Here is a 13,068-nt window from a genome sequence, read left to right on the forward strand (position 1 = left end):
AACTTCCCAAGGATAAGAAAAGAGTTACAGCCTTGAATCCAAGAAGCAAACAGAATGCCAAGTTACCTTAACCCAAACAGACCTTTCCCAGAGCACATTGCAATAAAACTCTCAAAAATCAATGATAAAGAAAGAATCCTCAAGGGAGCTAGGGAAAAGAACCTAACATATTGTATAAAGGAAGGTCCATTAGATTATCATTGGACTTCTCAGCAGAAACTGTACAGCCAGAAAACAGTGGACCCAAACATTTAAAGTACTGAAAGAGAGGAATTACCGGCCAAGAATATTATGTCCATCAAAGCTACCCTTCAGATATGAAGAAGAGATAAAAACTTTTGCAGACATAAAATAGCTGAGGAAATTTATCACTAGAAAACCACCTCAGGAAAGACTCAAGGGGGTTATACAACCAGATACAAAGAACAAAACAAATCAAAACTACAAGTAAAAGCTCCAACAAGGTCACAACAAAGATAAGGATAATCTGTGACAACAATAACATAGAACAGGAGAGGATAAAGATCTGCAGTAGCAAAGGAGAATTTAGTGGAGAAGCACTCATATGACAATGGACTCTTGTACATGACAATTTTTCTCTTAATAACCTAATGGTAACCACCCACCAAAAAAATCACTACTGAAAAATACAGAATAAAAAAAAGAAGCAGGGGAAAGAAGTATGGGATACCACCAAACAACAAACAGAAACAGAAAAGAATGAAAGGACACACAGAGCTACCAGAAAACAAAACATAAAATGGTATAGGAAATCCTCAAGTGTCAATAATTACCCTAAGTGAATTCATTGGACTGAATTCACCAATGAAGAGGCACAGAGTAGCAGACTGGATCAAAAAGCCATACCCAACCATATGCTGCCTTCAAGAGACACATCTAAGCTGCAAGGACAAAAGTTGACTCAAAATAAAAAATTGGAAAATGATTTTCCAAGGAAAAAACACCCAAACAAAAGCAGGTGTAGCCATACTAATATCTGACAATGGCTACACTAATGAATACTACCAAACATTCAAAAATTTGGTTCCTATCCTTCTCAAAGTCTTCCAAAAAATAGAAGAAGCAATACTCTCTAACACCTTTTATGAGGTCAACATACCTGATACCAAAACCTGACAAGGACAACACAGAAAAAGAAAACCACAGACCATTATCTCTAATAAATACAGATGCAGAAATCCTAAACAAAATACTAGCAAATAGAATACAATACATTAAAAAAAATGATACATCATGATCAAGTGGGATTCATTCCAGGAGCACAAGGATGGTTTAACATACAGAAATCGATCAACATAATACAGCACATAACAAAACAAGGAATAAAAACCATATGACCCTATCAATAGATGCAGAAAAGGCATTCGATAAGACACAACATCCCTTTATGTTTAAAACACTCAATAAAATGGATACAGAAGGAAAGCACCTCAACATAATAAAGGCCATATATGACAAACCATCAGCTAATATCATACTAAATGTGAGAAAATGAAGGTTTTTTCTCTAAAATTAGAAACAAGATCAGGCTTCCTACTCTCGCCACTCTTATTCAACATAGTTCTAGAAGTTTTAGCCAGAGCAATCAGGAAAGAGAAATAAATAAAAAGCATACATATCAGGAAAAAAGAAGTAAAGGTATCACTTTTTGCAGATAACATGATCCTGTATATAGAAAACCCCAAAGACTCCACTGAAAAACTATTGAAAAAATAAACTAATACAGTAAAGTTGCAGGACACAATCAATATACAAAAGTCCACTGCTTTCCTATACGCCAATGTTGGGCAGATAAAATGTATTATGCTCACTTTGTTAAAGATGACGCTGCCCACGAGGAGGCCGTCGCCCAGGTGATATTTATGTGTGTTGGGGTGGGCTAAAGGCAGGCAGAATCCTTGTAGCCTGGGGCTTGGTTTTGGGATTAAGCCTTTCCTACCCTTTTTGATGTAGGGCAGTACAATCCAATCATGCCTCAGAGAAGTGACTTTGTATTAGAGACTTCCCTGTTTTGTATATTGGATTAAAGGTTGTGAAGCTACACTATAAAATGGGGGCAGAACGGGAGCTGGCTCTTGGTTCCTGAGATTAGCAGAGGAGAGAGCAGAAAGGAGAGCAGAGAAAGGCCACATGGAGTAGGCCAGGAGAAGCAGCCAAGATGGCAGAGTGCTGAGAGAAGCAGGTTAGTGCAGTTTGTGCAGGGAGAAGGAAGGAGATGGGGAACAGAGGTGAATAAGTCTGGTGAGCTAGAAACCTTTGATTCTAGGAAACTCAGATAAGTCAGTAGCTTTGTGAGCACTGAATGTGAGTGCGTTTTGGAGCCCAGTGTGTGTTTTTTGCTTGCTCGCCGGGTGCAAGCTAGGATTAAAGACTATGGCCCACCAGCTTTTGGCTCCGCTGTTTCTTTACCGACTGTATGAATCCAATGCGAACCTGCATGTGAATGGCCACAATGGCGGCTACTGGCTTTACAGCCAACAATGAAACTTTGGAAAGCGAACTAAAAAATCAAATTCCTTCTACAACTGCAACCACAAAAAAATAAAATACCAAGGAATAAACTTAATAAAGGATGTGAAGGACCCTCATTTGAAGAATCCAATGAACAATGTGAACTGAGGAATGGAACAGAGGCAGAGGCGGATCAAAGGGACTAGAGGGAAAGCAGTCAGAGGGAAAGTAGAAGAGAAGATGGGATCAGAGAAGGGAAAGAGATTAATGAAATTATATATATATATAACACAGCATTATAGAGAACAGGACAGCAAACCCTGGAGGGAAAGGGGGAAGGCATGGGGGGAGGGGCATGGGGGGGGCGAGGGGGAATAAGGAGGGATGAAGATCTATTCAGTGGGACACTTGAATCTATGTAAACACAAATTAAAATCATAAAAAAAAGGACGTGAAGGACCTAAACACTGAAAACTATACATATAAAGCATTATTGAAAGAAACTGAAAAAGACACAAGGAAATGGAAAAATATTCCAAGTTTGTAGATTGGGTATATTACCCAAAGCAATATACAAATTTAATGCAAGTCCCATCAAAATCCCAATGGCATTATTTAAAGAAATAGAATAAAAAACTACCAGTTTGTATGGAACCATAAAACACCCCAAATAGCCAGAGCCATCCTGTGAAAAAAGAATGAAGTCAGAGGACTCACACTACCTGACTTCAAATTATACTATAGAGCCACAATAATTAAAACAGCATGGTATTGGCAGAAAAACAGACATTCAGAACAATGGAACAGAATCGAGAGCCCAGAAATAACAACACATATATATGGACAAATCATCTTCAACAAAGAAGCTAAAACACACAATGGAGAAAAGAAAGCCTCTTCAATAAACGGTGCTGGGAAAATTGGAAAGCCACATGCAAAAGAATGAAATTTGACTACAGTTTGTCCCCCTGCACAAAAATTAATTCAAAATGGGTCAAATACCTAAATATAAGATCTGAAACTATAAATCACATAGTAGAAAACATAGGTACTAAATTCATGGACCTTGACCATAAAGAACAACTTATGAATTTGACCCCAAAGGCAAGGGAAGTAAAGAAAAAATAAATTAATGGGACTATATCAAACTAAAAAGTTTCTGCACAGCAAAAGAAACTGACAACAGAACAAATAGGCAGCTAACTAAATGGGAGATGATACTCGCAAAAAACAGCTCCAATAAGGAGTTAATATCCAAAATACATAAAGAACTCAAAGCTCAGCAACAAACAAGCAGACAATTCAATTAAGAAATGGGGAGAGGACCTGAACAGACACTTCTCCCAAGAAGACATACAGATGGCCAACAGATAATATGAAAAGATGCTCATCTTCGCTAGCTATTTTAGAAATGCCAATCAGAACTACAATGAGATACTACCTCACACCTGTTAGATTGGCTATTATCAACAAGACAGTTAATAATAAGCGCTGGAGAGGTTGTGGAGATAAACTCTCATTCATTGCTGGTTTCAACGCAAACTAGTACAACCATTATGGAAGAAAGTATGGTTGGTTCCTCAAAAAATTAAGAATAGAACTACCATATGATCCAGCAATCCCTCTATTGGGTATCTATCCAAAAAACTCGAAAACACTGGTATGTAAAGACACATGCACCATGTTCATCACAGCATTATTCAGAATGGCCAAGACATGAAAACAACCAAAGTGTCCCCTCAACAGAGGACTGGATAAAGAAGATGTGGTACATATATACACTGGAATAGTACTCTCAGCCATAAGAAATGATAACACAGTGACATTGATGACAACATGGATGGACCCCGAGAACATTATACTAAGTGAAATAAGTAAATCAGAAAAAGCTAAGAACTATATGACTTCACACATAGGTGGGATATAAAATTGAGACTCATGGACATAGATAAAAGTGAAGTTACCAGGGAGAGGGGGTGGGAGGAAGGAAGTAAAGATGGACAAATAAATAGTAACGGAAAATGATATGACTTTGGGTGATGGGTCTACAACATAATCAACAGTTCAAATGCTACAGAAATGTTTACCTGAAACCTATGTACTCTTACTGATCAATGTCACCCTGTTAAATTTAATTTTCTAAACAAAATTTTTTAAAAAGTCAGAAATAAAGAGGAAGTATAGAATAGGAAGACAGAAGTGCAGAAATCCAACAGGAGGGCCTGAAAAGACAGCAGTAGTACTGATTACTAAATTTGAAAATTAGAATCCAAGCAAGAGAAAACTCTTTCAGGGAAGAATCTGAAATAGCTGGCACTTGATCGGGTAAAAGCCATCACCTTCCACTGTTACATGATTGAAACTCCTGATGAAATGAGTTATCCTAGATAAGACCAGAAATAATTCATGCTATCTTTTGAAATTAGGAACACAGGTAAGTTTTCATTAAAAAAAAGAAAGATAACCACCTGACCAGGCAGTGGCACAGTGGATAGAGCATCGGACCAGGACATGAAGGACCCAGGTTCGAAACCCCGAGGTCACCGGCTTGAGCCCAAGGTTGCTGGCTTGAGCAAGGGGTGACTCAGTCTACTATAGCCCCTCAGTTAAGGCACATATGAGAAAAGCAATCAATGAACAACAAAGGTGTCGCAATGAAGAACTGATGCTTCTCATTTCTCCCTTCCTGTCTGTCTGTCCCTATCTATCCCTCTCTCTGTCTCTGTCACCAAAAAAACCCCACAAAACAGTAAGTTCTTTACTCTTATAAAACACAACATAAATCTTAAAATATTTAGGTTACAATGGACAGTCTATTAATTTCAAACAATTTTTTGAAGAAAATAATTTTTAAGACCCTTGATGAACTATGACTTAACAATTTTAGAATCTCATGTAAACTGTCAATTTTCATTTGCCCTCCAAAAAGGAACTACTAGTAAGTAGTTAAATAATCACATTTGCCATGTGCTTTAATTCACTCCTCTCTTCTTTTAATAGCAAAAACGGTGATGACTAGCATTTGGGTTACCAGGCACAAGCTAGAATTGGACTGCTTTCACTTTGTTGACCCCATATCACTAATTTCTGTCCCCCAAGTTTTCTGAAACACTGAGCTTTCAGTTTTTAAGGCAGTATTTCTACTTCAATGGCAAACAAAAATTTTCATAAACAAACACCTGAAGAGCATTGACTTCTATGTTAGTCTCACTGATCACTGGATATTACATATTATGCAGAATCTTATTTTTTCTTTACCTGTTTCTCAGGCCTGTTCCATTGCCACAGCCCCCACCAACCAAAGTCTGTAAGGAAGGTAAAGCTGAACGGCTTAGCTGCTGCCGACTAGGGCCCCTCCTTCCTCCGGGCATGTCCGGGAACCAGTCTGCTTCGAGTGCCACCTGTAGTTGCAACCCAGGTTAATGGTTGTCAACCTGTTTCAACTCTGAACAATATAAAAAAAAAAAATTTTAAATCGGTTGACTATTTTTAAACTATGTAATATAACAAAACAACCATAAAAACTGAGTGAGCAGGGCTTGTAAAATCAGATTTTCAAAAATACTCTCAGTGTCTATTACCAATCTTATTCTAATGAAATGACACTAATGGGGCAGGTCAGAAGTATAAGTTCTGATCTAAGGTCTGTTGAGCATTAAAGAAGTCACAATCTGTGTCCTTCATCAGTTGACTTATGGCACATGAAAAATATTACAATCAGGTAGAGTTTACAAGAAACACCTACTATAAAAACTAGCCGGTTGGTGCAGTGGTAGAGCGTCGGTCTGGTGTGCAGGAGTCCCGGGTTCGATTCCCAGCCAGGGCACACAGGACAAGCGCCCATCTGTTTCTCCACCCCTCCCCCCCTCCTTCCTCTCTGTCTCTCTCTTCCCCTCCCGCAGCCAAGGCTCCATTGGAGCAAAGTTGGCCCGGGCACTGAGGATGGCTCTATGGCCTCTGCCTCAGGCGCTAGAATGGCTCTGGTTGCAACAGAGCAATGCCCCAGATGGGCAGAGCATCGCCCCTTGGTGGGCATGCCGGGTGGATCCCGGTCGGACGCAAGCGGGAGTCTGTCTGACTGCCTCCTCGTTTCCAGCTTCAGAAAAATACAAAACAAAACAAAACAAAACAAAAACTTCCAATTCAAATGTAACATTTCACAGTAAGCCACATGGAATACAGGAGAATCAGCACTGTCCAAAACGTTAGGTTTTCTTATCAAGGGATCTGGTTCTGAGAGTAGATGCGTCACATATTATCTGACTTTAATTTAGTTTAACCTCTGAGGAAAAGAAAAGAAAAAACAGAAAAGTGTGCCCTGTCCTACAGAGGTTGTTGTCAGAACTGACAATGACGGATAGAAGGACATCAGTAAACCTTTTAATTCTGAAAAATAAAACTGTTCAAGAGGTCTCTCCATATGTTAAAGTGAAAACATTGGAAGAAGCTTAAATGAATGCCCACTCCAGAAAAACTCATGTGAAATCACTTGGAAATTACTGAAACTGCAGGATTAAAATATAAGTCCCGGATAAAGACCTTCACTGAAAAGAAATTGTCTTTATCAATCTGGCAAAATCACGGTTCCTCCAATATGGATACCAAAATCTTTCACCTAAATAATACAACTTAAAAGCTGAAGAATGACATCCTATAAAACAAACAAAAAGACAAGCAAAAATGACCCCAAAAAACAAAAAAACCCTGGCGTTCTATACGGTCCTGCAGACCGATCCGATGTTCCCTATTCCTACAGGTTTCGACTGTAGACTAATAAACGCCAGGTGAGACAAAGCACTCAGACCGCTGGGTGTAGGTAGGGGCTACTGGTCCTTCCTCAAACGGAAAGAAAAGTGCGGAGCAAAAAAAAAACTGGAATGGAAGCAGTGAGACGATGAGGTGGGAAAGGTGGATGGCGAGAGACTACAACTTCAACAGACCTGTCCCTAGAGAGTGGACGACAAGCGGTCCCGCCACGCAGCTCAGGGAGCCGGAACATGCCCCGGACAGACGGACAGACGGACAGCACGGCAGCTCGGTAATACTCACGCATGGAGGAGGCCCGGCCGGTGGGGCAGGATCCCTGGGAGGAGGCGACAGCTTAACAGGCTGGACCCTAAGCAAGAGCACTCTCTCCCCGTGTTGAGGCGCTCCAAACCAACTGCTTGTTCGCAGGCTGCCCAACCTAGAGAGCCGAAAAAAAGTGTCAAAGCTCCGACTTGCCAGACCCAGACTCCGAGCCAGTGCCAGTCAGTGCCGCAGCTAAAGCTAGAGACAGAGCCCAGAGCCGTCAGCACTCATCCTCAGCCTCCATTACCGCAGAGCTGAGCAGACGTGGCAGCGCACGGCGATGACGTCAGTTTCGCGACAGCCGGGCGCCCTCACCGCGAGCTGGCTGTCGGAACTGAGCACGCAGCTCAGGCCGAGAGCACCCCACCCCTCTGGCCTACACCTGCGCAGTGGGATGCGCCTTCCCCGGTGGACTTGTAGTCTGGCCTTTCACTCCTACGCTGATTTACGTAGTTCCTCCTCGGGCCTCAGTCACCCAGCCCTTAAGGGTCAGTCTTGCCGTCTCATGGACTCCAAGTAACAGATGTAAGCAAGTTTTCTCTCCCATTTTACAGATGATGAAGGTTGGGAGACCTCACCCAAGGTCACATCACTGCGAAGTAAAGGGGCCTAAGTCTCACATTCTTGCTTCAGCGTAAGGGACTGCAGTTCACAGTTTCGTGGGAGACACATTGTAACAAATTACAATTTGTTAATAATACATGCAACATTAAAATTCTGCTCAAGGTCCAGAGATAGCGTGCAAGATAACGTAATAAATTTTGTGGGATGATGGTGGCGTCCATACCAAGAGAGCTTGGGGTTTAAAGCCAAGGATCCAAGAAAAACAGACGGTTGGTAGGAGAGTAGCTTTTTAGTAAAAGAAAGGAGAAGGACGACATCATGATGAAATCAGTAACTGCCAATAGTTTGGTATTAGAAGAAGAGTAAAAGTGTCAAAAGGAGCACTGGTATGAGATCTCTTGCTCTAGAGATTTTAAGAGCCTTAATTAAGAGAAAGGTTTTTGTATTGGGTATATAATTAGTTAACCTTTATTGAGAGTTCTTTTTGGCAGCAGACACTAAACTAGTAGCTTTCATTTAAATTTCATTATGCTTTGATACTACTATTATTCCTATCTTAAAGAGGAAACTGGAGTTAGGAGACATGAATATATAAAATCCAATACAGATCGTTACATGTTTTCCTTGTATTCACCTGTACCTGTAAGGAGTTTTGCACATTTATTTTATTTGCTCTGTTAACTGTTTCCTAGCTTGCTATATTGAAACTCCTTTGCTACTTTTCTTGTTGGCTTCCCAGCATCCGTCCTTAATTCAGTAGTTATTTATTTAGTGACTACTATGCAACTGGCACAGTGTTGTTAATGAAGACAGATATGTCCTTGCCCTTCTGGAGCTTAAATTCTTTTTTTATTATTTTTTAAATTTTTGACAGAGACAGAGAGTCAGAGGGAGAGAACAGGACAGACAGGAAGGGGAAAAGATGAGAAGCATCAGTTCTTCGTTGTGGCACTTTAGTTGCTCAACGATTGCTTTCTCATATGTACCTCGATGGGGGGGGTGGCTACAGCAGAGCAAGTGACCCCTTGCTCAAGCCAGCGACCTTGGGCTCAAGCCAGCAACTTTGGGCTTCAAGCCAGTGACCCTTGGGTTTGAGCCAGCGACCATGGGGTCATGTCTATGATCACACACTCAAGCTAGCTCATTTATTCAAGCTGGGTGAGCCCGTGCTCTACCCAGTGACCTTGGGGTTTCAATCGTGAGTCCTCCGTGTCCCAGTCTGATGCTCTACCCACTAAGCCACCACCTGGTCAGGCTGGAGCTTATATTCTAACGAAGGAAACATTTATTTAATAAAAAAAATTAGAGATTGTAAATGTTATAAAGGAGACAAATAAAACGGTGAGTTAGACAATAAGGAGGATGCCATTTTGAGGGGATAGCTGACTGAGGGAATGACATATCAGCAGAAACACGAATGTTGGGAAGGAACCAGAGATGCAAAGGTGGGGAGAAAAGCAATCCAGATAAAAGCAAAACTAATGCAGAGATTCTAAAGTGGGTTAAAGGTTGTCACGTTCAGAAAAGTTAACACAAAGTACAGCTAGATCATGGTTAGCAAAAGGAAATATGGTATTAACAAAAATTTTAACTTCCATAGCCAAAAGTCTTTTTTATTTTATTTATTTTTTTATTTTATTTTTTTACAGAGACAGAGAGGGATAGATAGGGACAGACAGACAGGAATGGAGAGAGATAAGAAGCATCAATCATCAGTTTTTCATTGCGACACCTTAGTTGTTCATTGATTGCTTTCTCATACGTGCCTTTACCGTGGGCCTTCAGCAGACTGAGTGACCCCTTGCTCGAGCCAGTGATCTTGGGCTCAAGCTGGTGAGCTTTGCTCAAACCAGATGAGCCCATGCTCAAGCTGGCAACCTCGGGATCTCGAACGTGGGTCCTCTGCATCCCAGTCCGATGCTCTATCCACTGCGCCACCGCCTGGTCAGGCCAAAAGTCTTTTTTAAAGAAAAGTTTTATTGAGCCAAGAATGCTAGCCAAAAAGAAAACCAGACTTGGCACATGAAGTCCAAACCACCAGGTGCACTGCCAGTTGGAAAAATCATACATGTCCGTTATCCTAGAGTTTTGCAAGTATATCAAGTGGAGGGACTGGAGACGTAAGCTGTTTTAAAAGGTTTTATTTTACATTAGCTATATAGATAAAAAGGGATGGGAGAAGGTGAAGTGGAGCTAGTTTTGGGGTAGGCTCAGTGGAGTCCACCAGGAAGAAGTGTGTGCTCCTGTGGATTAGCTATGGGCAGCAGACTGGAAAATTCACATGTTAATTAGTGGATCATTGTGACAAACTGATGCAGCCATTATAGAAAACAATATGGAGGGTCCTCAAAAATTAAAAGTAGAGCTACCTTATGACCCAGCAATTCCACTTCCGGGTATTTATCCAAAGAAATCCAAAACACTAATTTGAAAAGATCTATGCACCCTGATGTTTACTGCAGGATTATTTACAATAGCCAAGATATGGAAGCAACCGAAATACCTATTGATAGATGACTAGTAAAGAAGGTATAGTATAATGAAATATTACTCAGCAATAAAAAAATAATGAAATATTACCATTTGTGACAACAGGGATGGACCCAGACGGTATCATATTAAGTGAATTAAGTCAGAGAAAGGCAAATGCCATATGATTTCACTTACATGTGGAATCTGAAGAACAAAATAAACAAAACAGAAACAGACTCATAGATACAGAGCACAAACTGATGGATGCCAGATGAGAAGCAGGTTAGAGCACTGGGTGAGAAAGAAGAAGGCACTAAGAAGTACAAATTAGTAGTTAAAAAACAGTCAGAGGGATGTGGGGCACAGCATATGCAGTACGGTCAATAATACTGGAATAACTGTGCATGGCGCCTGGTGCGTACTGAACTTATGGGGAGAATCACTTTGTAAATTACATAAATGTCTAACTACTATGCTGTATACCTGAAACTGATATAAAATAATATTGGAAGTCAATGTAATTTTTTTAAAAGTGGATAATCATGGAAATAGGCACCTGGAAACTAACCCTAAATTCCAACAGAGGTACAGGAATATGAGCAGTCTTTTGTCAGAGCTGGTCCACAGTTATTAACAGGCTAACTGTTCTCTCTCTCTTACTCTCTTGCCACTGTAATTTTTTTTTTTTTTTCTGAAGCTGGAAACGGGGAGAGACAGTCAGACAGACTCCCGCATGCGCCGGACCGGGATCCACCCGGCACGCCCACCAGGGGCGATGCTCTGCCCACCAGGGGGCGATGCTCTGCCCCTCCAGGGCGTCGCTCTGCCACGACCAGAGCCACTCTAGCGCCTGGGGCAGAGGCCAAGGAGCCATCCCCAGCGCCCAGGCCATCCTTGCTCCAATGGAGCCTTGGCTGTAGGAGGGGAAGAGAGAGACAGAGAGGAAGGAGAGGGGGAGCGGTGGAGAAGCAAATGGGCGCTTCTCCTATATGCCCTGGCCGGGAATCGAACCCGGGTCCCCCGCATGCCAGGCCGACGCTCTACCGCTGAGCCAACCGGCCAGGGCTGTAATTTTAACTTAGAACATCTCCGGATTTATTTTTTGTGAGTGGCATGAAATGAATTTGAAGACACAACCAGGAGCTTAAACACAGAGGGTCTTTTAAACTGTAGCGTTTCCATTTTAAACTGGTGGCTGGCATAGGACCTAGAAATCTGTGGTTTTCCTAAGCTCCAGAATTCTGACACTTATTCACACCTGGGAAGCACTGTAATAAAATACCTAACCTGTTCAGGAAATTAAACTGTGATTTGTATTCATATTCAGCTTATTCCTCCTGTGTATAGGCCCATTTGACACCCAGTCTCACTAATATTCTTACACACAGATAAACATTGCAAAGTTGCAGAAAACACTGATTTATTTTCATTTCAAAGACATAATGCAAAGTGATTTCCATTTTCTTCTGATCACAGGAAACTGTAATTGTGGAGAAGAAAAGCTCTTTTATTCAAGGTTTAAAAATTACTCTTGCCTGACCTGTGGTGGTGCAGTGGATAAAGCGTCGACCTGGAAATGCTGAGGTCCCCGGTTTGAAACCCTGGGCTTGCCTGGTCAAGGCACATATGGGAGTTGATGCTTCCTGCTCCTCCCCCCTTCTCTCTCTCTCTCTCTCTCCTCTCTCTCTCTCCTCTCTCTCTCTCCCTCTCTCTCTCCTTTCTAAAACGAGTAAAAATAAATAAATAAATAAAAAATAAAAATTACTCTTCACCATATTCATTTTGGACTAATTTTGAAAATGAACGTTATTGTGGCGTTCATTTAAGTAGTACACTGACTTGTTAAGTGCTTTTGATGTGCATTCATTTTGAAGTACTGCATACCTTAGAAGTAAAAGAAACTTTGACTCAAGTTTTCATTTGAATTTCTAAAGAAGTCTTGTATGATATAGTGTTGGAGATTCATTTTCTCCTCTTGTCTACTCACCCAAATTAAATGACATGGCCTATTCCTGACTAATCAACATTATTTTGTCTTTCACCATTCCTCAACATGCATCCTAAGTTCTACCCCCACCTTCTGCAACATGCCTTTTATAGTGTCTTCAGCACAATATTCCTTAACTGCAACATTTCTTTTTTTCCAGCTTAGAATGCACCCCTCTTACCACTTTCTCCAGAAATCTGGTTCATGGTGATCTTTCTCTCCACTGAAACCAAGAATGTTTATATATTGCCTTAGGTTATCTTTGGGAAAGTCTATTTGTCTTTCCATTAGTTCTAAACTCCTTGAAGGCGCAGATCTCGTTTTTCCATGTATTTCCACAGAGCCTAAGATGTCACTATGTACATTTTAGACAATGGATAAGAACTTGTAGTTGTATGATCACTATACATACCTTAATGTCTATTACTGTCCAGCATAATGTTGCCCACTGATATTTTGTCATGTCTAAGTTATCCCAGTTGTATAAATTCCTGTTATGTGGA

The 13,068-nt window shown here is 41.0% G+C and overlaps 1 protein-coding gene across 3 annotated transcripts in view; it reads right to left on the reverse strand.

Annotated features, from left to right (window-relative positions):
• Positions 1-7,814, reverse strand: part of TMEM39A (transmembrane protein 39A) — a 43,426-nt gene extending 35,612 nt beyond the window's left edge. For 2 of the 3 annotated variants that reach the window (XM_066347411.1, XM_066347409.1), the window contains exons 1-2: positions 7,522-7,814; positions 5,731-5,917 (exon numbers count right to left, since the gene is read on the reverse strand). In XM_066347411.1, coding sequence (XP_066203508.1) covers positions 5,731-5,843 — 113 coding nt within the window. In that variant the 5' untranslated portion in view covers positions 5,844-5,917; positions 7,522-7,814. The remainder of the gene's footprint in view (positions 1-5,730; positions 5,918-7,521) is intronic. The other variant, XM_066347410.1, reaches the window with a different exon arrangement.
• Between the last annotated feature and the right edge of the window lie 5,254 nt (positions 7,815-13,068).

Source organism: Saccopteryx leptura, chromosome 8 (genome assembly GCF_036850995.1).
Source record: "Saccopteryx leptura isolate mSacLep1 chromosome 8, mSacLep1_pri_phased_curated, whole genome shotgun sequence".
Classification (NCBI taxonomy): domain Eukaryota; kingdom Metazoa; phylum Chordata; class Mammalia; order Chiroptera; family Emballonuridae; genus Saccopteryx; species Saccopteryx leptura.